This window comes from Mustela putorius, unplaced genomic scaffold, assembly GCF_011764305.1.
Source record: "Mustela putorius furo isolate JIRA1106 unplaced genomic scaffold, ASM1176430v1.1 tig00003859_pilon_pilon_pilon, whole genome shotgun sequence".
NCBI lineage: Eukaryota > Metazoa > Chordata > Mammalia > Carnivora > Mustelidae > Mustela > Mustela putorius.
In genome coordinates this window covers 18,000,873-18,025,724 of record NW_025422011.1, presented here as the reverse complement: position 1 = coordinate 18,025,724, position 24,852 = coordinate 18,000,873, and the positions used below count along the sequence as shown (strand labels likewise).

At 37.4% G+C, this 24,852-nt stretch overlaps 1 protein-coding gene and 1 pseudogene across 3 annotated transcripts in view; one reads left to right on the top strand and one right to left on the bottom strand.

Moving 5' to 3' along the window:
- ANO3 (anoctamin 3) overlaps positions 1–24,852 on the top strand; it is a 412,327-nt gene that overhangs the window by 359,230 nt on the left and 28,245 nt on the right. For all 3 annotated transcript variants that reach the window (XM_004755876.3, XM_004755877.3, XM_013057935.2), the window contains 4 exons: positions 9,557–9,639; positions 10,061–10,201; positions 10,721–10,885; positions 20,799–20,835. In XM_004755876.3, coding sequence (XP_004755933.1) covers positions 9,557–9,639; positions 10,061–10,201; positions 10,721–10,885; positions 20,799–20,835 — 426 coding nt within the window. The remainder of the gene's footprint in view (positions 1–9,556; positions 9,640–10,060; positions 10,202–10,720; positions 10,886–20,798; positions 20,836–24,852) is intronic.
- LOC123387771 lies at positions 15,865–16,742 on the bottom strand (annotated as a pseudogene).

Genomic DNA, 24,852 nt, shown 5'->3' with positions numbered 1-24,852 from the left:
ATTTAATTTTTTAAAAGATTTTGTTTATTATTTGAGTGAGGTGGAGGAGGGTTGGAGGGAGACAACCTCAAGTAGACTCTTCACTGAGCGTGAAGCCCAATGTGGGGCTTGATCACATGACCCTTAGATCATGACCTGAGCCAAAATCAAGAGATGGATACTTAACTGACTGAGCTACCCAGATGACCCAAGTGTTGAAATTTTAAAAATTTTCCATAGAGTAGTTTCTGGCTCTGTACTTCAGATCGTATTTCTCTTGCTTCATCAGTGCTGGACACTCTAGAACACTCTAGACATCTAGAGTCTAGAACATCTCTCTATACAATCACTGGTCTGGCTCCTGAGTCCACATATGAAGTAAAAGGAGTTTCCTCAGAAATCATTGCTATATTAAGATAGTTAATAATCACTGAACAACTTGTAGAAGTGACTGCAGACCACATTAAATATATCTTCCTCAACGCAAACTAAATGTATCCCTGAGTCAACGTTCAATTATTCCTTTTTCAAAAACACTCATGGCCAGTCTACTGCACAATGTTTGAGGAAGTCATACTGACTGTGTGTACAAGGAGCTTTCAGACACATCAAAATTATGAATATACACAATCCAACCCTTCTTGGACTAAGTAAATATTTGCTTGAATTGTGGACCAAGAAGCATTAAGTTTGCTTCTTTCTGTCTCTGCAAACTCAGATATAGCGGTCCAGTAAAAAAAAAAAAATCTTTTTAGACAATTAAGTTATAAGCATGTATCAAAATTTTATTAGAGTTTATCTGCAAAGGAAGTTCTCTAAGAGATCAATGCAAAGATTTCTGTCTTGGTAGCGTCAGCTATAAGAAAAGAGAGTGGTTGATAATCATTTTTAGACTCCAAACAACAACAACAACACAAATGGAAAAGATTTATTTATGGTCAAAGAGCTTTCGACTGTTGATTGATGGAGCACTGAGTGGGTGAGCAGCCAACCTCCCAGAAGTTCTCGATCTCATTTAGGTCTTTTAGAAATTTGCTTAAAAAATAAAAAGAAGGAAAGAAGGAAGGAAGGGAGGAAGGGAGGGAGGGGAAAGAAAGGAAAGGAGAGGAGAGGGGAGGGGAGGGGAAGGGAGGGGAAGAGGGGGGAGGGGAGGAGGGGGGAGGGGAGGAGGGGGGAGGGGAGGAGGGGGAAGGGGGAGGGGAGGAGGGGGGAGGGGAAGGGAGGGAAAAGAAAAGGAAGAAAGAAAGATTGATTGTTAAACATTTCATCTGCGGTGCTAATTTCTTCCCAGAAAGATGTTACAAATTATATAGCTTGAAAACTTCTATCCCAAACCATGTTTGGGGTGATTTTTCCTTTGGCACAGAAAAAGGTCAGCATTTGGATCTAGATTTGAATTTCAGCCAAATATCTTTCTCAAGTAACTTAACCTCTAAGAGCTCCAATTTACTTATCAACTGAATGACATTAATAACCTTGTATTTACCTGGGTTGGTTGTGGAAAAGACACTGGTTGTTTTAAAAATAGCTAGCACAAAGTCTGGGACATTGTAAGTGTTCAATCAATGCTGGTTCTCTTCTTCCTCTTTGGGAATATGAGGCAACTCATTTTCACTTTTTTTTTGTATGCTCTTTATAGGAATAGACAAATATGCTCTCAAAAACAACAAGTTTTGAATTGAATTATTTACTCCAGCAGTAATTTTACAGTCTTAAATACAAAAGAAGAAAAAGGACAATATAAATCATTTGCTAGGTTATGGACAAAAGAAAGTATGTGGAAATTGACCGAGACTGAATTTGTGAATCAATTGAAATATAAATAAATGACAATGGCTTTATTTTTCCTGCAGGATGATATACAATATGTTTAAACTTTATAAAGTATATTTTGTATTGTATATCCCTTGTGCAGTAGAAACCCAGTAGAAACTTTGTCTATGTAAAGTTTCCTATGTATAACTAATAGAAGGTTGAAAAAATGGTTATTATAGTTTATTGTACTATTAAAATGAATTAAGCTTAATTAGACCACTTACAAACTGTATCTTACTTAATTCATTCAATGTCCCTGTGAGGATGATTCTACTGTTGTCACTGTTCTCATTATGTAGACCTTCATACAGGGCATTTGTCACACTGTTAGCAAAGCGTTTAGGCAGCTTTCAAACCCAGAGCATTCCTACCCCAAACTATGTTCTTTCTCCAGCACCACATTGCCTTTCCTAGGAGTTTTTTGAGGATCACTGTAATTTGCTCAAGAAGATAAATTTTATGATATTGATGATCAAAGCAAAGCTAGTCCTTTCTTTTATAGTGACTATCATTCTCCTGTGGTGCCAAGTACCATTCTAATTAAACCGTACCCAGTTCCAGAGGGATGCTTATAAGGTGAAAAGACAAATATTTAACAATGTTTAGGGCTCTGGCCCTGGCTGGTCAGAATGAAAGCAGACCTTCGTTCTGGAGCCCTTAGTTCTGGAGCACTTTGTTGGAGGCCATAATCTGTTTCAGGGGTAAACTGGAAGGTATCCTATTCTGGTGAAGGTATCCTGTCCTAGTGTAGCTTTCCTGGGAAGGTCAGACCAGTGCATGAGGGGTATGAGGCAAGTTAGGGACTCACTTATGAGTTTGCTTTTCCTTTTTTCAGTCATAACTTCACAACCAGTATGACCATACCTTTGAGTATCAGCAACTAATCAGCCATAAATAGACTGTCCAAAAGAAATACCTTGGATGGAATTATCAAAATTATAATTATAGTTCCTTACCAATGGTGAGATTGTACATAACTTTTAGTTTCTTCTTTGCATTTGTGATTCATTCATTCAACATATATTTATTGAAAACTTCCTATAGAACAGGCATTCCCGGACCCCTTGTGTTTCAAAAGTGAATCAGACAAGGTGCCATTCTAGTTATTTTTGCTGCTGTTTCTACATTTATCATCTGAAAATGTTCAACATAATTAAGGATGTTAAGTGTATCAAATAGTTGAGTGGTAAGATGAAGAGAAGGCCTGAGAAAAATTAATCCTGTGTCTAAAAGGTTACATTATATTTTAAAAAAAAATATATGGCAAAAGCTGACAAGTTTTTATTTGCATGGACTCTGACACCACTTCAAGTGACAGACAAGTTAACTTTGGTAACTCTTGATACCAAAGAGTCTGCTCTGGTTGAGATTGTCATGAGAATTCTCACTGGGTTTTAATATAATATCAAGCTGCTCCTATGTTGCTTCTTATTTCTAGATGAATTTTCTCAGGGGAAAAAATCAAGTCTGATTTTAGGAATCGGTGAAGAATTTCAGTACTAGGTCCAAATGTTAGGCTTCCCATGCTCTTAGAACCTAGTTATTTGCTGTTTCCTTTTTTAATTTAATATTGTTAAATATTAATATATTTAATTAATATTAAATATATGAATTGTCATTAATATATTAAATTATATTAATTTATATATAAAATTTATTTCTTAAAAATAAATATAGGGAAGAAGGAAGGGAGGAAATTGGAAGTCAGAGAGAGACTCCATGTGCTTGGACTAAGAGGAAATTTCACAAGACAAGAGAGTCTTGACAAACCAGTTTCGCGTGTGCTTGGGTCTCCTACGGTTCAGCCCAAATGTTCAGGCTCTGTCTCTTCACACATATTGAAGCCTCTTATATTGATTAGCCTGCTTTATACTGACAGAAGGAACTCCGTTAATGACATTTTTTGTAAGGTGCTAACCAGAAAAAGAAAAGAAAGAAAGGAGATAGCTTTCTCTAAGCATGGAAATGTAAAGCGTTCCACATTCGTGGCCCTCCTGCTAATTGTAGAACCTGTTTTGTGAGGTTTCTATTTCTACCTCATGTATAGTGATGTTGCAATACTGTGTGGGAAAGGCACATTATGCTCAAGGATGTTGCTGAAAATAAATCTGGGGAATGGAAGAAAGTCTTTAGTGGTACTCGGGTGTTATCTACATTGGCAGTCTCAGAAGTACTGCTCTGATAAACTTTTGTTTCAGCCAGGTCTTCTTTTGAGAAGGTTTTCCATCTTTATCTCTTCTGATGAAAACAATACTTGGAATTCTTTGTGTTGTCCATATTCCAACGTATTTAACTTCATTTGTGTTCGGAACTGACCTCTTTCCCCAGCTCCGTCTTCAAGAGCCCCCACCTGCTGAAGTACAGTGAAGTCATTTTTTAAACTTTTAAAGTAGTGACAATTTTTCCACATAAAATTGAACTTGAATTCTCAAATTATAAAACAGTTATAGAATGGACTTCTGTGGTGAGGGACTATCTTTCCACTATCTCCATCGTGCATAATTTGAAAACGTTTCTAATGAAAAGAGCATGTGACCAAGAGTTAGAGTTAAAATCACTCGATTCCACTCAATAATTCAGCTCAATGTAACAGTTATGGAACATGTCAGTGTGCCAAGCACTGCAAATGCTAAGGGAAAAAGGCACTCTAGAAACAACTTCAAGTGTAGGAAAAAGCAGATGTAAAAAAAAAAAAATTGTAGTAAAGCACTGTAGATGCTTTGACAGATTTCTAGACAAGGCCAATATTACTTGCCAACCACTCTGAGCCTTTATTTCTTTAAATTTGAAATAAATAACTTGGAAAAAACTACGTATAGAATCTAACCTCTTTGAGGGACACCTGTGTGTCTCAGTCCATTAGGTATCTGACTCTTGATCTCAGCTCAAGCTGCAATGTCAGGGTCATGAGTTCAAGCCTGCCATTGGGCATGGAGCCTACTTGAAGAAGGAGAAGGAGGGGAGAGGAAGAGGAGAAAAAGAAGAAGAATCTAACCTGTTTGAGATGCATAACTTTATGATTCTGTGACTCTGTGCCATTGACTTTGGATCACAAGGAAAAGCCATTGGAAATGAGCATGAGGAATAAACGGAAGTTCAAGATGCAGCACATGTATCGTTGAAGTTTAAAGTAGAGAAAAGTATGTCATTATAGTCAGAGAGGCAGGAGTAAAAAAAATAAATACATTGTATGGTTGCTAAGGAACAGAAGTATGTGGTATCACCTTCAGCTTTTCCATAATATTCCTCCTACCTCCATGACTCATGTGAAAGCTGGCTTTCCCTGGATCACAAAATGCCCTTCTCCAATGGCAGCCTCTCCTCCGACCCCAACCCCAACCCAGTCTCACAGGACCAAGGGGAAGAGTTGATAAACTGTACACAAGAAGCGGTTTTATACTTCCTAACTTTGTAGGAAATAAAAGTGCTCCAGAATCCATTTCCACAAACAATTAGTGGTAACACTTTGGTAAATATTCTTTTGGGCATTATGTATATATAACGATCATATGTCAGGCTCATCCAGTTACTTATGGTACATACACAATATATAAACGCCTATACTGTATATATAATATATGCTATAAATTTCTATAAATTCATCTACATCTATATTTATAGTGACACATCCTTCTAAGTGAAATGGCTTTATACGTGTTTATTTTTAAAGCATTTTCACTTTTCATTAAGGCAATTCAATATGCTCCCTGTCCTCTTCATCATCTCATGGTCTCTGTCACCCTGCTCATTCTGAGTGATCATTTCTAAGTCCTTCCACATAGTTCATGCCAAATGTTTCACCACCAATTACAATAAAATGACTTTCACTGCTTATAATATACCTTTTTTTTAAAGTCACTGATTCATGGAGTCCTTCAAAGATGCCTGTTTCTTCTTGAATTCCTATTGCCATTCTTCAGTCCTGAACAGGATGCCAGCTCAAGCCCTTTCCTCATCCTTTTCTATCAGGAAAGGGCTCAGGTTCAGAGAATGCTTGTGGAAGAACAAAATCACCAAACTAGGCATTAAAGCATTTAGCCTCTCCAGCTTACATTTCTGTCATTTGGAGCCTACTCTTTAGTCTAGGGGCAAAATGTGAGCCAGTGGGACAAATCTTGCTGATGACTCAGGGCAGTGTGGTGGTTTATTTGATTATATTTTATTGGAGTTTGAATGTGTTTAAATGGACAGAGCACTCAGTAGTCTAGAGTTAAGGCTCAGCCTTTCTCACTATATTTATATTGGGCCACACGTCTATCTACCTACCTGAGATGACCCTGAGGCCAATTCCACTGGGCGCTTCTGCTTTGCCCTTTTTCTCGGGTCTTGGCATATGTCAAACGCTTTCTTCTTTCCAGGGCTATTTGATATATTTGTGTCAGGCTACTGTGCAAGCCTCTCCTTCTTCTTCCTCCTCCTCCTCCTCCTCCTCCTCCTCCTCCTCCTCCTCCTCCTCCTCTCTTCTTCTTCTTCTTCTTCTTCTTCTTCTTCTTCTTCTTCTTCTTCTTCTTCTTCCTCTTCTAAGATTTTATTTATTTATTTGACAGGCAGAGATCACAAGTAGGCAAAGAGGCAGGTGGGAAGGGTGGGGAAGCAGGCTCCCCACTGAGCAGAGAGCCTGATGCGGGGCTCAATCCCAAGACCCTGGGATCATGACCTGAGCCGAAGGCAGAGGGTTTAACCCACTGAGCCACCCAGGCACCCCAAGCCTCCCAGGTGCCCCCTGTGCAAGCCTCCTTAATGCTCAGCCAACACTTCAAAGTGTAGTCTAATCGCCTGTGTTCATACTTTGGGTTTGCAACTCCCCAGAAACTGGTGGTGTAGTGAGATACGGTCTTCCCAGCCTCCCACTTCCTTTTCAGGCCCTCATTGCAAGCTCAGAGCCTCCTGCTGTAAACCTGGGAAACGACTGGCTTGTCGTAATGATCAAGCCCACTGATGTTGTTAATCACTTGGTATTTTAAAAATTACTTTCTAAAATCTGGCCTTTGATAAATAATTTACATACGGTGAAATCTACAGATTCTAGGTGTCTTTTGATCACCTTTGAAAATGAAAGGGACGCTTGGGTGGCTTACTCGGTTCATTGTCTGCTCAAGTCATGATCTCAGGGTCCTGATAGAGTTTTGCGTCTGGCTTCTTGCTCAGTGAGGAGTCTGCTTCTCCCTCTCCCTCTGCCTGCTGCTCCCTCGGTTTGTTCTCTCTCTCTCTCTCTCTCTCTGTCAGATAAATAAATTAAATCTTTGGGGAAAAAAAGAAAATGACATAAATTTATATAGTCACTTCTCCTGTTAAAATATGGAATATTTTCATCATCTCTGTTGGTTTCCTCATTCCACCTGCCAGTCATCACAGCCCAGAAGCGATGACTATTCTAATTTTCAAAGTGAACTACTTTTATTATTAATTTTGTTTTTATTATATTTACTAGGGTTTAGTTAAGTGGTACTTTCCGTCCTTCTTTGGTGTTTGGCATACTGATAAATTAATTTTTTTTTTCTTTTTAGAAGGGAAGAGTGGTGGATAAGGGCAGAGGGAGAGGGAGACAGAGAATCCCAAGCAGGCTCCAAGCTCAGCACAAAACCTGACACAGGGCTCTATCTCACAGCCCTGAGATCATGACCTGAGCTGAAATCAAGAGTCAGTCCCCTAACTGACTAAGCCACCCAGGCACCCCAGCATGCTGATAAATTACTCTTCATGCCCTCTTTCTAATTAAAACTTCCTTAGAGAATATTGATTCACTTGAGAGTTTAAATGATCTGTGAATAAAGTAAATATATCTTAAACTGAGAATGGATTTTTAACACAAAGTGTAGTTAATATTATTGATATTCAAAGTCAAAACATTTGTGGAAGTTAAAATTATACCAAAGCTAGTTTTCAGGCTCACACAAGCAAGATTACCTTTACTTCTTAGATTTTCTAGGAGCCGCTTCTAGACTAAGTTTATGCCAGAAAGATAAATTAAGAAATGACTATGTGACACATTTCAACTTTAAACCTTGACTGAGATCAGTGATTTAGAATTTTGTTGCATATTCTGTGTCATGTACTGACTGAAAGACTTTAAGTCCCAGGCTTATAATTACTGCATGTTATAGTTGCTTATATGACACAATGCTTTTTTTCTTCTTCAGTTTTCTTTTCATAATAAATTATTTCTCTGTGTCTCTCCCATATAGTTCCTCTACATCTCACTTATTTTTTAAGTTCTAGATCTCCCTCTTGGTAGCAATGATTGTGATCTACTATTTTTATAGCAGATCCAGTATTTGGAAAACCTCATTTGTCTTCCTTTCAGTGGAGCTTGGCTATTTCGATTCTTTTAGCCTTATCTACTCTCTTTAAACTTTATATAACATCAGTAGATAGCATGGAGAGTAGGCTTGAGGAAAAAATAATTTTTAAAAATATGAAGACTATATGGACAATAACTCGCAAGAGTTTCAGTCCTGACTGTGCCATTTATTGACTGTATGATCTTGGACACAGTAATTTTATACCTTTGTTTCAAAAATCTGATGATAGTAATACCTGCCGTATTTACTTGTGTTATGAAAGTAATAAAATTAAATCATGTGTAAGAAAGCACTTGTACATTTTGAAGTGTGACAACAATGTAAGATAGTGTGATTATGAACATTATATTTTCTAACCAATATCAGGGCTGATTTGTAATTATAAAGGAAAAAAAAACCACACACAACCTCAGAATCCTCTTCCCCTGGCATTTCTTTACTTGCAAGGCTAGAGGAGAATAAACACAAACTGGGAAGAACACCTCACTCCTTTACACTGTATTGTTTGTGATGGTGGTGTTTTTCTAATAGCATGTGTTTCTATGTTTGTGCTATTATTCTGTCTTCATTATAACTCTAACTGCAATGTAAGTTAATTTTATTTAGATGACTGTGTCTGTCTACTAAATTAGGAGATCCCAGAGGTTGGAGTACCTTGCCCAAAATAAGAGAACAGCAAATGGATGGATGGATAGAGGGATGGATGGATGGTTACATGGATGAATGATATCACAGTTTTTAAGAATGCACCTATGAGGTCTTAATGATGTTTGCAAAGTCTTGAATGCTGAGGTGAAGCCCTCTTACTAGAAAGCAAGCAATCTGTCTCTCAGCTGTTTACACGGAAAATCCAGTTAATGATTCAGCCATTTCTTTACTGTTTCCACTGAGTCCTCTAGTCTATGCTAAATTCATCTAGAATATTCATCTAAGAGTATCTTCTCTGGTCTTTTTCTCTTCTTCTCCTTCCACCATGGTAACCTTGTGCTTTTCCTCTCTCTCTCTCCCACCCCATCCTGGAGGAGTAGCATCTAATCTTTATTGTCATTCCTGGCTGGAGAAGCCCCCCCCCCTTTTTAAGGTCTTTTATGTGATTCTGAAGTAGCATATACAAAACAAAAGGGATGATGTATATTTACCTCACTAATACTGACCTTCTATTATAACATCACTTTCATGGGCCAGGCTAGCAAAGGCCTATGCTTATTTAATCCACTGAAAAAACTATTCTCTAGGGTTCATGCTGATAGCAGTAGTCACAGACAGGGAAGAGAGGATGAGGGGGGAAAAAAGTTGTATAAATTGTATAAAATTAATACAAATTTAATTTATTTTAATAATTTAATAATATGGCAGAAATGCATTAATCCCAGAATGAAAAGTAATGATAAAAGAATGTGATGTGGTTAGGCAATGAATAATGATCATGATGATGATGATGATGATATTATTATCTATAGCTACAGTCTTCTTGGAGTTTTGGAAAAGGAGAAGAAGTACACTGACCTATACTTGGGACCTTATTGAATGGGAAGAAGAGGAGGTAAGATGTTAGGAAACCAGGAGACAGAGAAACTGGAATAACATATGGTGCAGGAAATTATTCACTGTCCTTAACATCCAAGCTGAAAGGAACTAAACACTGTTAGGTTTTCCTTTGATGTTTTTTACTCCCAAGATTTCTTATTTCATGAAGTTAAGAAAGACCGTTGATGAGGTAATGTCATTTTTTCAAAGACTTTCACAGTGTTTCCTAAAATTACATTAGTCAAAAATTGTGTTAATAAACTATAGCTTAGGGTTTATTTGGAAAATAATTTTCATTTTATTTTTTAAAAGTTACTTCTTTTCCAAGACTTACTATAAAAGTAGGTCAAAATGCAGGGATTTTGTTCCAGCTATTGGATATATGTACCTTTTTAATTTATGACTTTGATAGGTAGTAACTTTAGTTTCTCTTATAGGAAACACTTCGTCCCCAATTTGAAGCCAAGTATTACAAGATGGAGAGAGTGAATCCCATCAGTGGAAAACCTGAGCCACATCAGCCTTCCTCAGACAAAATCACTCGTCTTCTTGTCTCTATCTCAGGAATATTCTTCATGGTAAAGTACAACCATCAATATCAGAATGTTCTGGGATCCCATATTTAGAAGGAAATTCTAAGATACCAATTCATTTTGTGAGCCTCAGGGTCAAACCATATCCAGTTCAGTACATTTAATACATACCATTAAACAAAATTAAAATCACAGCAGGTCAAGGAGTGATTACAAAGAGAGTTTGGGAATATCTTTAAATAAAACACTCTTTGAAAGAAACAAAAACCATCTAAAATAAAATGGAAATTATATGAGTTGTCCTGATTAATTAAAACTAAGCATTCCACTTGAAAGTGGAAATTTGAACAGTATCTTACAACTTGTATTTTGACTCTAATGTAACTGAAGGAAAAAAAACTCAAAGGAAAAAATTGAATTTATGTATCCTTTCTTGGAAAAGCAAATTCCTTTAGCTCTTCGGACGGGGGGACGGGGCAGGGGCAATATCTTGGTCTGTGGTATTGCTTTTGCTTTGTCAATTATGCAAAATATGGATGTCTTCTCCTGTCTCCCATATTGTAGATTTCTTTGGTGATCACCGCAGTGTTTGCTGTTGTGGTATATCGCCTGGTTGTCATGGAACAGTTTGCATCATTCAAGTGGAATTTCATCAAACAACACTGGCAGTTTGCAACATCGGCTGCTGCTGTCTGTATCAATTTTGTAATCATTATGGCCCTGAATCTTGTAAGTGTTTACAGTTTTCAAAAGGTTAAAATGCATAGGTAGGGGAGAGGTCTATGTTTCCTTCATGCTTGGATTGTGTTTTACAGGAAGCCAATGAGTCCAACCCACGTTTCCATCAATGGCAACTCAGTTTAGCAGAAAAAAATTAATCTATATGGTTTGGATGATGGGTTTTTTTTAATTAAAATCAGTAACAGTTGTATTGTCTTCCTTGTCCTTTGAGTTTATAATCTTGATGAGCAAACATTTCCATTCATTGAGTATCTATGTGTGCTGGAAAAAGTGCTATGCTCTTTTTATTCAAATAAAGCATCTTTTGGTTCAAAAACTGAACCTCTGTGGAGAATCTGTTATAAAAGTATAGGAAAATCTGTTTGAAATTGAAGGCTTGTTACTTCCAAAGCCTCACTTGAAATAGAAAATAGACAGCTACTCCATGTTTCTTTCTCTGGGTCTAAACAATTTTCTCTTTCCTCCCTCCTTTCCTTTCCTTCCTTCCTTCCTTCCTTCCTTCCTTCCTTCCTTCCTTCCTTCCTTCCTTCTTTCCTTCCTCGGTATTTTCCGTTTGCATATCTGCTCTATTCTATTAGGAAATGTCTATCTTGCTTAACTGTGACCTGTCTTCTTTCATGCTGTGGTATTGCAAAGATTTTGTGACCTCCTTTGGTTCTAACTACGTGATCATGTTGGTTTCTATAGCCTATTTAACTGAGATCACCCAGTATTTCAATGTACTAATTTTTCAGAGCCAACAGCTGATTGGTTCAACATCACCTACACTGATGGACCTGTGAACTCTTTGGCTGAGAGGGCATTATTGTATCTACCTTGGCCCATATCTTCAGCAAGGTCTATGGGTAGGGTCCTATTCTCTGAAGACAGGAGGCATTGATTGGCACATTTAGGGTAATAATCTCTTTAATTAATTTAATTAATCTCTTCAATTCTTCCAACAATGCCATAAGGCCAGCATGCTCTCTATTATGTAAATAAGGAAATGAATCTGGAGAGCTTAAATAACTCTCCCTAGATGAGACATATATTAAGTGTTAGTGCAGGCATATTTACATCATGAGATAATGTCTGAAGATAGATGAGCAATAGACAAATAATGATGTTTATATTATGTAAAGTAATGTGCATTGAGTCTATATGTGGGTGAACACTGATGTTACATGTTTAGCCTGGAGAGGGCTAGGACCATCTAAAATAATCAGAAAAGTGAAAAGTCACTGTGATAAATAAGTTTTGATGTAAGGATGGCAGTTAATATCTTCTATTGGAGTCTGCTTTCTTCAGATTCCTTTTTGCTTTGTGGAAGGAAATTACTGTTTACAGTATCTCCAAATAAATCACACAATATGTTGAGTTTATGTCCTTGACTCATAGATTAAAGTAAATGATAAACATTGGAAAAAACACAATATGGGATGGAACAGCATGGCTGGTCATGTGTGAAAGCACTATAGATTGCACATTACACAAAGTCACCACATTGTGTTGTATTACACATACCACATTTTACACACACCACAATTGATGGGGGAGCCATTCACAGAACAGACATTGTAGATTTTTATATTTATGGTTAAACTCTTATGGTAGATAGTGAAAGATTTTGTTTCTAACAAAATCAATTTTTTTTAATTTAATTTTTTTTCAGTGTTCCAAGATTCATTGTTTATGCACCACACCCAGCACTCCATGCAATACATGCCCTCCTTACTGTTTTTGACAATTTTTCCGTAAACAGAGATTATTGGGGTTGGCTTCATTTTCTGAGGAAAGGAGCCTAAATACTTGATGTGTTTATTTCTAGGTAACACTAACAATCAACTGGTCTGGTCTTAAATTGACTCAATTTTCTTATCTGTAGTAGGCTGGTTGACATAAAAATGACTATCTAGGATCTTATAGTCTAGTGGGGACATAGGACACAGTGAGGAATGAATGCATCATAGTTGAAGCACAAAAGGCTCTAAGTAAAATGGGGGAAAAATACTGCTCAGGCTCTCATCACTTTGTGGTGCCTGTTGCTCAAATTGGTGTCCTGATAAAAAGCAGTAGACATTAGACACAGGCAAACCGAAGATTTGCACTTGATCTGTGGGATCCTGGCCAGACCCTGTAACATCCTTGAGTTTTGATTTTTTGATCTTTCATGTGAAGGTGATAAAACTAATGCATAGGGGAGTTGAAAGATTAAATGAGATCCTCTAGCAAATAAATGGTGCCCAATAAATGTTAACCTTTTTCTATTTGGTTCTCTTTAATATTTTAAAATTTTATTTCTCTTTAAAAGTCTCTATACCCTCCTATTCTCTTTCTTGCAAAATACTAATATTTTATTTTTTCTCTTTCTCTTCATCTTTAAATCATAAAGCTTATTTATTAATCTTCAGTCCAAGTTATAGAAATGCCAGTGATCTTTTTTTGGTCTTTCTGAATTTATTTATAATTTTTTCATTCTTTTTTAAAATTATTACCTATTGCCCATTCATAATTTTTTAAATACTCAAGAGTTGTCTTTAGAAAAATAATCACATCTAAGGTGTTGTATTATGTCTTTTGATCAAATTTATGTCTAAAATATAAGAAGATTTAAAATATTTAATTAGTTCATGTGGAAATTATACCACTGTGCTAATTTTCAGTAGTCTTACTTGGTTTTGTTTTTGTTTTTTTTTTTTTAATTTTAATGGTATTTCTTTATTTTTAAAAAGTGGATGTTTTGTATTTTGTTGTTACTTAGGTATTTTTTGTTTGTTTCTTTTCAGCATAACAGTATTCATTGTTTTTTGCCGCATACCCAGTGCTCCATGCAATCCATGCCCTCTCCAATACCCACCACCTGGTTCCCCCAACCTCCCACCCCTTGCCCCTTCAAAACCCTCAGATTGTTTTTCAGAGTCCATAGTCTCTCACGGTTCACCTCCCCTTCCAATTTCCCTCAACTCCCTTCTCCTCTCCATCTCCCCTTGTCCTCCATACTATTTGTTATGCTCCACAAATAAGTGAAACCATATGATCATTGACTCTCTCTGCTTGACTTATTTCACTCAGCATAATCTCTTCCAGTCCCGTCCATGTTGCTACAAAAGTTGGATATTCATCCTTTCTGATGGAGGCATAATACTCCATAGTGTATATGGACCACATCTTCCTTATCCATTCGTCTATTGAAGGGCATCGTGATTCTTTCCACTGTTTGGCGACTGTGGCCATTGCTGCTATAAACATTGGGGTACAGATGGCCCTTCTTTTCACTACATCTGTATCTTTGGGGTAAATACCCAATAGTGCAATTGCAGGGTCATAGGGAAGCTCTATTTTTAATTTCTTGAGGAATCTCCACACTGTTTTCCAAAGTGGCTGCACCAACTTGCATTCCCACCAACAGTGTCAGAGGGTTCCCCTTTCTCAACATCCTCTCCAACACATGTTGTTTCCTGTCTTGCTAATTTTGGCCATTCTAACTGGTGTAAGGTGGTACCTCAATGTGGTTTTAATTTGAATCTCCCTGATGGCTAGTGATGATGAACATTTTTTCATGTGTCTATTACTTGTTTTTCTATATGTATTTTTCTTTCTGAAATTTACTATTGTTATCTTTTTTAGTTTTGCATTATAAAATCAATACATTTTTATTATATAAAGTACTGACAGTACGAAGACATTAAAAATATTAAGAAAAGTCACTGTTTTCTACCCAAAATGCCACTCATGTCCCTTCCTATCATAAACTAATTGTACCCATTGGAGGTAATCAACGTTAATGGTTTCATGTCTATTTATTCCCCTCACCATCAATTATTAGTGTCTTCAAAAGAGTACCCTGTGTTCCTGGTTTTGACAATTTGTTCCAAAGACCTTCTGATCTTCAAAAACATCTTAAGTGAGTTAGGAACTGACCTAATATTTTTGAAGGTGGAAAGTATTTAATAGGGGAAATGAAGAAGCCAAGTGTGTTTCAATTAACCTTTTCTTGGGAAGGCAAGCATGACAACTCTGGGAACAGAACCTCCAGCTCCAGGAGTCAATCCTTGGTTCCTACCCAGGGAAATAGCTATCTTTTTTTCACGCAAGCTGAAGCATTTGTCATGATCAGAACCTGTAAGAAATAAAATAGGAGCTTTCACCTTCATACATTTTCCCTATCAAAAGTTTCTTTTTATTTTCACTAATAGTTCAGAACATTGAAATTCGGCTTGAGACTCCCTTGGTGTACCAGACTCCAATTTCATATTATTCCAGTTGTTTCTTAATCACCCGTCCCTTAAACTCACTCGGCCTCATTTCCAACCCGCGCCCTCAGTTACTGTCCCTTTCCTAGAATCACAGTGAACCCATATTCGCGCAGTCTTCTCTCATAAGCTTCCTCTCACTAAGTCTGAATACTTAGAGGCTCAATATATTCCTTCTTCCAAAGTACTGCTTTTTACAGATAACGAAGGCTGAACTAGATGGAGTGAATCTCCTAATTGTAGAAATAAAACCTCTGGAGGCAGATGAGGATAGTGTTATTTTTGTCATAAAAATAATCTTTTGAGGTCCTCAAAATCCCACTAGCTCTACTTAATTCAATACAAGAGCCCATGTAACTGCCTAGTCCTATAATTCATCCGTTGTTCCTTATAGAATGTAAGACTGACTATCTTTTCTCTAATTATTTATTTATACTTGTTGGGAATTTTGACATAAAGATTTAAAGATTGTTGGAAGTAGAATCAACCACAAAACCTCTCCTTTGCTCCTGCAACTAATTTAGGAAAAGATTTTTAAATGGATTTTAGTATAAAGGAAGTGAACTACACAGCCAACTCAACAAATGTGAAAAGAATGTTCTATTCCTCAGATTTTTTTTTTGAACTCTTAGAATGTTTATTAAATCAAAGATTTACAAGGACAGTGATGAATAAAAGTGAAATTTTTCAATCAGGAAACATGAAGTTTCAATGTGTAAGGGTTTATATTCAATTTCATTTTTTTTTTAATCTTCTGCTTTAAGATTATATCATAACATGTGAAGCACTGGTGAGATCTATGTCACCAGAAATTCCCAGTTTGCTGATTTCCTGGAGATTTTTCATCCGATGATTGTACTGCAACAAGTGAGCATCATTGACCGCAATCTTGAAGTGGTCAGATTCAACCAGCACTTGTATTTTGAATGGTTTACCACTTTCGAATGGGAAAGTCGCCTGTCTTTCTTCCTTTCCCCAGATGTTATCCAGCTTTGTATTACAAACAATGACTCTCTTGTTGTCCTCATTGAAGCGTGGGTTAAAGTGGAAAGCAACATCATTCCCTCTCTTGAAATCTAAAGCAAATCTGTTTGCATTGGGCTTCGTTGTGCCCAGAATTGTTATCAGCATGCGAGGCATGACTCCTCCAGGCAAGGGCAGGTCATAAGGTACAGTCAGTGGTCCAGCAGGGATGCCAAAGGCGCCAGCAGTGGGCTGGGCTCCAGGAGCACTTGGCTGTCCAGGAGGCGGGTAGGCCCCAGGCCCACTCGGTTGCCCAGGGTGGGCTCCTGGTGCAGGTGGTCCAGGATAAGCAGGAGCTGTTGGGCCAGGTTAGGGTCCTGGAGGTGCCTGTCCAGGATAGCTGCCAGGAGGGGCCTGTCCAGGGTAGCCACCAGGAGGGGCCTGTCCAGGATAACTGCCAGGAGGGGCCTGTCCAGGGTAGGCACCAGGATAGGAGGCTCCTGGGTAGCCCCCTGCTCCAGCAGGCTGGTTTCCCCATTGACCAGGCCATCCTTGAGGGTTTGGGTTTCCAGACCCAGATAAAGCATCATTAAGTGAAAAATTGTCTGCCATTTTCCCGACGCCTTGGCGCTCGCTGGCTTGCTGCGGGGGTGGCTTCTGGTGAGGTGCTGCGATCCCTATTCCTCAGATTTTATCAGTGTAAAACCTTAATGCCCTTCTAAATTTATGTATTCCCTTCCTATCCAGGATGTTAACACATGTCACAGATTATCAAACAGCTCATCTGATTTACCTGAACCCACAGGATTAATTCAAGGTCATAATCAGATAAACATAGATTAAAACTATTAATATCAAAGTGCTAACTCTTTAAAAAAAATTATACCACCAAAATGATTGACCTGGAATACCAAATGCTATCTCTTGTTATTTTCAGACCAACACTAAATATGCAGCACATAAAAATGTGCTTTTTTTTTTTTCTTAATAGCTAGACTTTGTGATCTCTGTGCAACCGTATTCTCCAAATGAGGGTTTGGCCTCAGTCAAAATAGTCTATTAATCTAATATGCTTTTCAGCTGTAATCTATATAGGCATGGCAAAATAGTTTCAGTTAGTCAAACCCTTTTTTTTTTTAAATCAGGAACTTTAAATATTTAAAGTACACAGCCATAAATTTAAAGTCATTCATTCATTTCTTTTGTCTCTTTCATCACATCAGTGATTGTTGTGAATTTTGCTTCTGTAACATCTCTCTTAGCTATTCCCTACTCATCATTCTCACTTCTCCTTCCTTAGTTCAGCTACTTGTCATTTCTAGCTTGTACCATTTCCATTTCAGTAGCCTTCTAACTGTTGAGTCTTCCTGTCTTTTTCAACTTTTCTCACCTCCCTTGTACACTGCTCTTAGAAGGATCTTTCTGGGGCACCTAGGTGGCTTGGTGGATTAAGCATCCAACTCTTGATTTAGGCTCAGGTCATGATTTCAGGGTCTTGAGATGAAGCCTCTAGTTGAACCCACACTCAGGGGGAGTCTGCTTGAGAGTCTCTCCCTCTCCCTTTGCCTCTCCCACTCATGCTCTCTCTCTCTAATAAATAAATCTTAAAAAAAAAAAAAAGAAGAAGAAGAAGAAGAAGGATATTTCTAAATCACGGATTTGATCATTTTATTTTGTACTTGAAAGTGCTTAGCGGGTTCCCATTGCCTCTGGTATAAATTCTAAATTCTAACAAGGCATGGAGGCCTCCCGTTATTTCAAGCCAGTTTTCCTTTCTTGTATTGTTTAAAGTTGGGTTCCCTCCCTCCCTCTCACACTCTGCCCTCCAGCCTACGAGGTCCCTCTCGTTGGCTGCCCAGCATTCTGCTTTTTCATGGCCCTGTCTCTGTTCACAGTGCTCCCTCTATTTGCCTTCTTTCCTTTTATCTCCATGGAGACTGTTTCTTTATCTTCAGAAATTCCAATAAAGGATCACTTGCTCCATGAAGTTTTTTCTCGATCCCATATGTAGAATCGAATAATCTCCTCTTTGTGTTTGTTCTTCTCACAAGGTGCTTGGACATGCCTAGTCTCCCTCCTTATCGGACTGCCCTGATGGAATTAAACACTCCTTCTTGTGAATGCTCTTCTGTTTACTGGGCTTAGGCATGCCTGGTCTCCCGCTCTTAGGGTATAAGCCCCTGACAGTGGGGCCTCCTCACTGTTATGTTCCCAGGTCTTTGCCTAGGCCTAAAAGACATTTAGAATATATTCTTCAAATAAATTTTAAATATTTCATTCTCCACATTTCCTAGCATCTTGAACATTATTCACATTGGAAAGAGCTTAGCCTCTTGAATAATTGTTCAAAATTATTTTTGTAGCTGGAATTCTCTTTTCAGTGTCTTTCACATTTGTAGCACTTGTGATTTTCAAACTAATAAGTAAAGAACATGCATCGTTTAAGCCTTCAAAACAAATGGATCATGGCATCCCTGAATAAATGTTCAATGTGGGATAAAAATAAGGGTAAAAATAATGAAAATTGGATTATAAGTCCATCTTACAGATCATGAAAGTAACTTAGATTGTTTCCTGTTCTTGCTATGCTTCAAATCATCTGGAATACTTGAAAAACTAGAGAGCCCTGAGTCCCCTTCAGAATTTCCCTTGTGGAGCTGGGAAATCTGTATATAAAACAAAACATTCAAAAATATTCTCCCAGGGGCACCTGGGTGGCTCAGTGGTTTAAGCCTCTGCCTTCAGCTCAGGTCATGATCTCAGGGTCCTGGGATCGAGCCCCACATCGGGCTCTCTGCTCAGCGGGGAGCCTGCTTCCCCCTCTCTCTCTGCCTGCCTCTCTGCCTACTTGTGATCTCTCTCTTTCTATCAAGTAAATAAATAAAAATCTTTAAAAAAATATATTCTCCCAGTGATTCTGATCCTGTCAGTGCCTAACATAGCACTAGGAAATCACTGATTTAAGAGATGTGAGGTAATTTTGATATACAGCCAAGATCAGAAACTACATTTTCAAAGATAAATTGCAAGTAATTTAACAAGATTAAAACCTCAATTTATTTTTTAACACCTCTTATCAGACATATAATTAAAAATCTACAGAATTTGAAAAGCCAAAATTTGAAACCAGGAATTACTCTTCACTGATCCCATTTTTTTTTCTTTAATGTTGCTGCCCATAAAATGCTATTATACTACTTAAAAGTGCCATAAACAGCTTGGTTAATGTCAGATATTTCCAAGAAGATATTTTTTGTTTGTTTTTAGATTTTTTAAATTTATTTAACACAGAAAGAGAGAGAGAGAGAGAGATCACAAGTAGGCAGAGCAGCAGGCGGGGTCATGGTGGGGGGAGCAGGCTCCCTGCTGAGCAGAGAGCCCGATGTGGGGCTCAATTCCAGGACCCTGAGATCATGACCTGATGTGAAGGCAGAGGCTTAACCCACTCAGCCATTTAGGTGCCCCTCCAAGATTTTAATAAAATTTAAAAATATACGGTTATTCCAAAATGTATATTCTTGTTGCTTGACAATCAAACATTAATTAATTAATAGGTTACAGCAGCTTGTACTGTGTAATTTTAAAGAAAAAACTGAAACATCACAGAAGGATTCTTATAGTTTGAAATATCTGGAATTAAGCCAATTAAACCACTTCAACATTGGCAACAAAACAATGAACTCGTGGGACACCTGGTAGGCTCAGTCCATTAAGCGTCTGACTCTTGGTTTCAGCTCAGGTCTTGATCTCATAGGTTGTGAGCTTGAGCTGGCACTGGACTCTACGCTCAGCTGGGAGTTTGCTTGAAAATTCTCTCCCTCTTCCTCTTCCCTACAACTAAAATGAATTTTTAAATAAGGAATGAACTCTTTTTTGTATTCTTCTTCTCATTTTAAAATCCATGTACCATTGTACACTATAACTTAAAACAAACAAACAAACAAACAAACAAACAAAGAAGGGTGTCCAAAGAGTATAATAGGGTAGATTTAAAAAATCAGCATATTAGATTAATAGACTATTTTGACTGAGGCTCCCTGCCCAGTGGGAAGCCTGCTTCTCCCCCTGCTTGTGTTCCCGCTCTCTGTATTTCTCTCTGTCAAGAAAATTAATAAAATCTTTAAAAATTAAACCACCATAAAACTATCTGGCCTGTGACTGACTTACGGATTTGACAGATTTGACTTAACCAGTCTTGTTTTAAATAACCACCAAACCACTGTTGTTCTTTTGGAATGCAAGCTATCATGCTATGTTCCTCTTAGTTTGGAAAATTTCTTTTCAATAATAAAGAATTCAGACTTTTACTCAGCCTTTCAGCATAGTAAAAAGTACATATAATTTAGTGATCAAACACCATGTCAGCCACTGATTAGCTGACTGACTTGTTCTACAAAAAGTTTTAAGTTTTTTAAAGTCCCATTTCCTTGACCTGTAGAATGGAAATAAAGACAGCTACTGCAAAAGACTTACTCTTACAGAAATCAAGTGTGTCTGTGTATCTACACATATTTATAACATGTTTATATTATGTACATTTAGTTTGTGTATAAATGTAAAGCACCACATAGTAAGTTTTAAAACATGCTCCGCTTAATTAAAAATGTAGCCACTTTATAGAATACACTTTAAATGTTTCCTTGAATAGTGTCAATAGCAGCCTTTTCTAGAGGGAAAGAATAACATTCACTGTTCTCTTATTACAGGCTTATGAAAAAATTGCTTACCTTCTCACCAACTTAGGTAAGTCCTTCATTTTTACTTAGCTCCTTAGTAAAAGAATAACATATGGGCATATCAGTCTGTAGTTTTTTATGTACTCTTGCATTTTTAATGTCAACTTCAGTTATGTACATTGTCACTCAGATTGAAAGACATACATGGGAAGTTGGAGCAAATTGCTTAATATAGAGAGGAACTCTCCCTAGGTGGGAGTGCTTTTCTCTCTCTAACTTTTCAGTTCGTTGGGGTTTTCCCTAAATTTTTATTTTTATCAAAATATTATACTACATAAATGAAATTTAAAAGGCAAAGTAGTATTGAGAAATTTATAATTAAGGGGTGCCTGAGTGGCGCAGTCAGTTATGCATCCCACTCTTAGTTTCAGCTCAAGTCATGACCTCAGGGCTGTGGGGTCAAGCCCCAACTCAGGTTCCATGTTCAGCTCAGAGTCAGCTTGAAATCTTCACTCTCCCCTCTTGCCCCTCCCATTTGTGTGCTCGCTTGCTCTCTCTCTCTCTCAAATAAATAAATAAAATATTTTTTAAAAATTTATAATTAAAACCAGTACTCTGCCACATTACCTATTCTTATTTTCCATTTCCTGAGAGACTACTTTTTCTTTTATTTTAGGAATTTCTTTTGTTATTTCCAACCCTATTTCTAAATAACATATTTCTTTGACGTTCTTGGATTTTTCAGGTTTGGGAAGCTATTGCCTTTCCCTTATAAATGACAAGAACTTAGGTCTTAGCAGTTCCTACAGCGTTCTATCCCTGTACACTTCCTCTTCTACCACCTGTTATACACACACTATCTCTCCTCCTTCCAAAGTAGCTATATTTAACAGATTTGAATTTTTAGTCAAATTAATAATTGGTGTTTACATCATTGTTTCTATATAACTATTTTTTTATGTAAGGTGTGGTATATGCTATGATTGTTTCCTTTCTTATACAATCTTTATAATTTCATGAAGCTAATAATAGCACATTTTTCTTTAATTTTCTCCATACTTTCTTAATTTATCTCAAATTTTCTGCTTCAACTCTGAATAATCTATAAATACATACAAAACCATCAGGTAGGCTACTCATTTTATTTTCTTCTTAGAGTTCCCCTTCCCGAACCTACTGTTTCCTCCACTCTCGAGGGCCCACCCTTATTGTGGTTGGTTGCATCTATGCTTCCTCTCTCCCATCCTCTAGGAAATCCTTTTACCTTTATTTCTCTCAGTAGGGTATCACTCTTTGGATCCATCGGTGTTCTTTTGTCTTGGCTTAATTCCTTACTTTGCTGCCTGGAAAGGAAATTTCTTGAGACCTTATGTGTCTTAAAATGCCTTTTCTCCATCCTCAAACTTGGTTTTGGGTCTCTTGGTTTGTGAACAAAATTTTGATTACAGAGCTATTTGAGCAGTGATCTTTTATTGTTTGAAAACTCACCAGATCCCAGGCACTATGCTGGACACTCTGCATTGATTTTGTTTTATTGACTTCCCAATTTTACGACAGTAGGGTCCCTAGTGTGCGAATTTGAAAATCAAGATAATTAAGTTGAATAAGTAGAATTTAAACCCAGGTGTGGCAGAGTTCACTTAATTATGGTGGAATAACTATATCATTCCACAATTGCTTCCCCCTATAATGCATTTGCTGGAGCACCAAAGTTTGTAGAGGGAAGAACTGGGCCCTAAGTCGGGCTCTGGAAATAAGTGGTTATATCCCTTGGAAATTCTGTGACTGTGAGCAAGTGTTCTCTCTCCATTCTTTGTTTCCTTCCTCCTGTTCCTTCCACTGCTTCTCTTCCTTTTGTTCTCCCTCTGCTTTTGTTTTTTTGAGTCTCAGATTTTGTTATTGATAAAATGAGAATGATAGCATTTCCTGTTTCACCACTGCTGAGGATTGGCTGTCTGACATATGACAAGTGTTCAGAAAGTGGGAATGATCTGTTGCATTGTTCTTAAACCCTCTGAGCTGCAGTTTCTTCTGCTAGATAATGAAGCACTTTAGATTGTCTGAAAGCTTTCCTCTAGCTCTGGTTCTCTATATTCATTTGCTTTTAAAGTATTTTATGCCGAGGATGGAAGCAAATCTGAGGAAATTATTTGGAGGATCATAATAATGGGAAACAGAAGTTATTTTTTTTAAAGATTTTATTTATTTATTTGACAGAGACCACAAGTAGGCAGAGAGAGAGAGAGAGAGAGAAGCAGGCTCCCTGCTGAGCAGAGAGCCCGATGCGGGACTCGATCCCAGGACCCTGAGATCATGACCTGAGCCGAAGGCAGTGGCTTAACCCACTGAGCCACCCAGGCGCCCCCCAGAAGTTATTTTTTTTAAAGATTTATTTATTTATTTGACAGGCAGAGATCACAAGAAGGCAGAGAGACAAGGCGGGGGGCGGGGGAGCAGGTGGAGGAAGGCAGGCTCCCTGCTGAGCAGAGAACCCGATGTGGGACTCAATCCCAGGACCCTAAGATCATGACCTGAGCTGAAGGAAGAGGCTTTAACCCACTGAGCCACCCAGGCGCCCCTAGAAGTTATTTGTGTTAAGTACCAGGAGCACCAAAGTTTGCACTTGGTATTTGACATTTCCATGTATAACTCATGACATAGTACCTATGGATTCATAACTATTAATTAATAATGAATGGTCTATACTAATTTAAATTAACAAAAATAATATTTTGTTTAAAATAATGTGTATATAGACATAAATATATGTTTACTATTTGAATATTTATAAATACATACATAATAAATATTCAATATGAATACATACAAACACAATAAATATATGAATACATACGCTGCCCATTGGAACTGCCATCTGCTTGGCACTGAATTGAACGTAGCTTGTGTTTGCAATTCCATCCTCACCCTACTGGTCCTCAAGTCCCGGTGAAAGGGAATTCTGGAGCCACAACCCACCATTCTGACTTCATCATAGTAAAATGTAGTGCCTGGTGAGTCTGCCCAGGTACCCCACTTGAGTATCAATCTGCTCGGCCATCAAAGGTACTCCAATTATAGGCAGCCATATATATAATAAATCCATATATATAATAAATATGTATGGCATTGTATTCTGTGTAATTTTAGACTGTGCAAATTTGTGCTTCAAATTAGAAATTAGGTTTTACTTCCTGGTAGAGGTGACACATTTTTTTATTTAAAGAAGCTTATAAACTTTATGTTTCTTGACTTATTTTTAGCCAAATATTTTATTTTTGAAAGTCACAAAAAAAATTAAAGTTTTAATCCTACCACATTTTTTATGTGAGAAAAAACATATAATATTTGACCCAAAGTGATGTTCTTTTCAGTTTGGTTTTATGGTCCAAATGACAAATTATTTATAATAAAGAACTAACGAATCTATAATATGAATTATCTATAAAAAATGAACATGGATTCCAAGAAGCAAATTAAGCCAAACAATCAAGTTTCAGTTTTGTCAAATAGAGGTCAATTCAGGAACAAGAGCACATATATCAAGAAAATAGTAACGATAAAGTCAGATGTCACCATATTAATATTAGGCAAACCAGAATTTTATATCTGTTTAAATGGGAAAGAGAGATACAACAGTCTGCCAGGTCAGTGTAACATGATTTCTATACATCTTTTATAAATCTTCAAAATATAGAAAGCAAAACATAATAGAAATGCCAAAAGAAAGGACTGACAAATCCATACTCAAATATAAGCCACGATATAAAATATTTGGATGTCAAAACTAACAATCTGGGATGCCTGGGTGGCTCAGTTGATTAAGCAGCTGCCATCGGCTAAGGTCATGATCCCAGCGTCCTGGGATTGAGTCCCACATCGGGCTCCTTGCTCAGCAGGAAGCCTGCTTCTCCCACTGCCTCTGCCTGCCACTCTGTCTGCCTGTGCTCACTCTCTCTGACAAAAAACAAAAAAACAAAACAAAAAAAAACTAACAATCTTCTCTTTAAATATATATAAACTGTATGCTTACCAAAGTATATATATTCTTTCCAAATACTTAATACATAGACAAAACATATCCAAG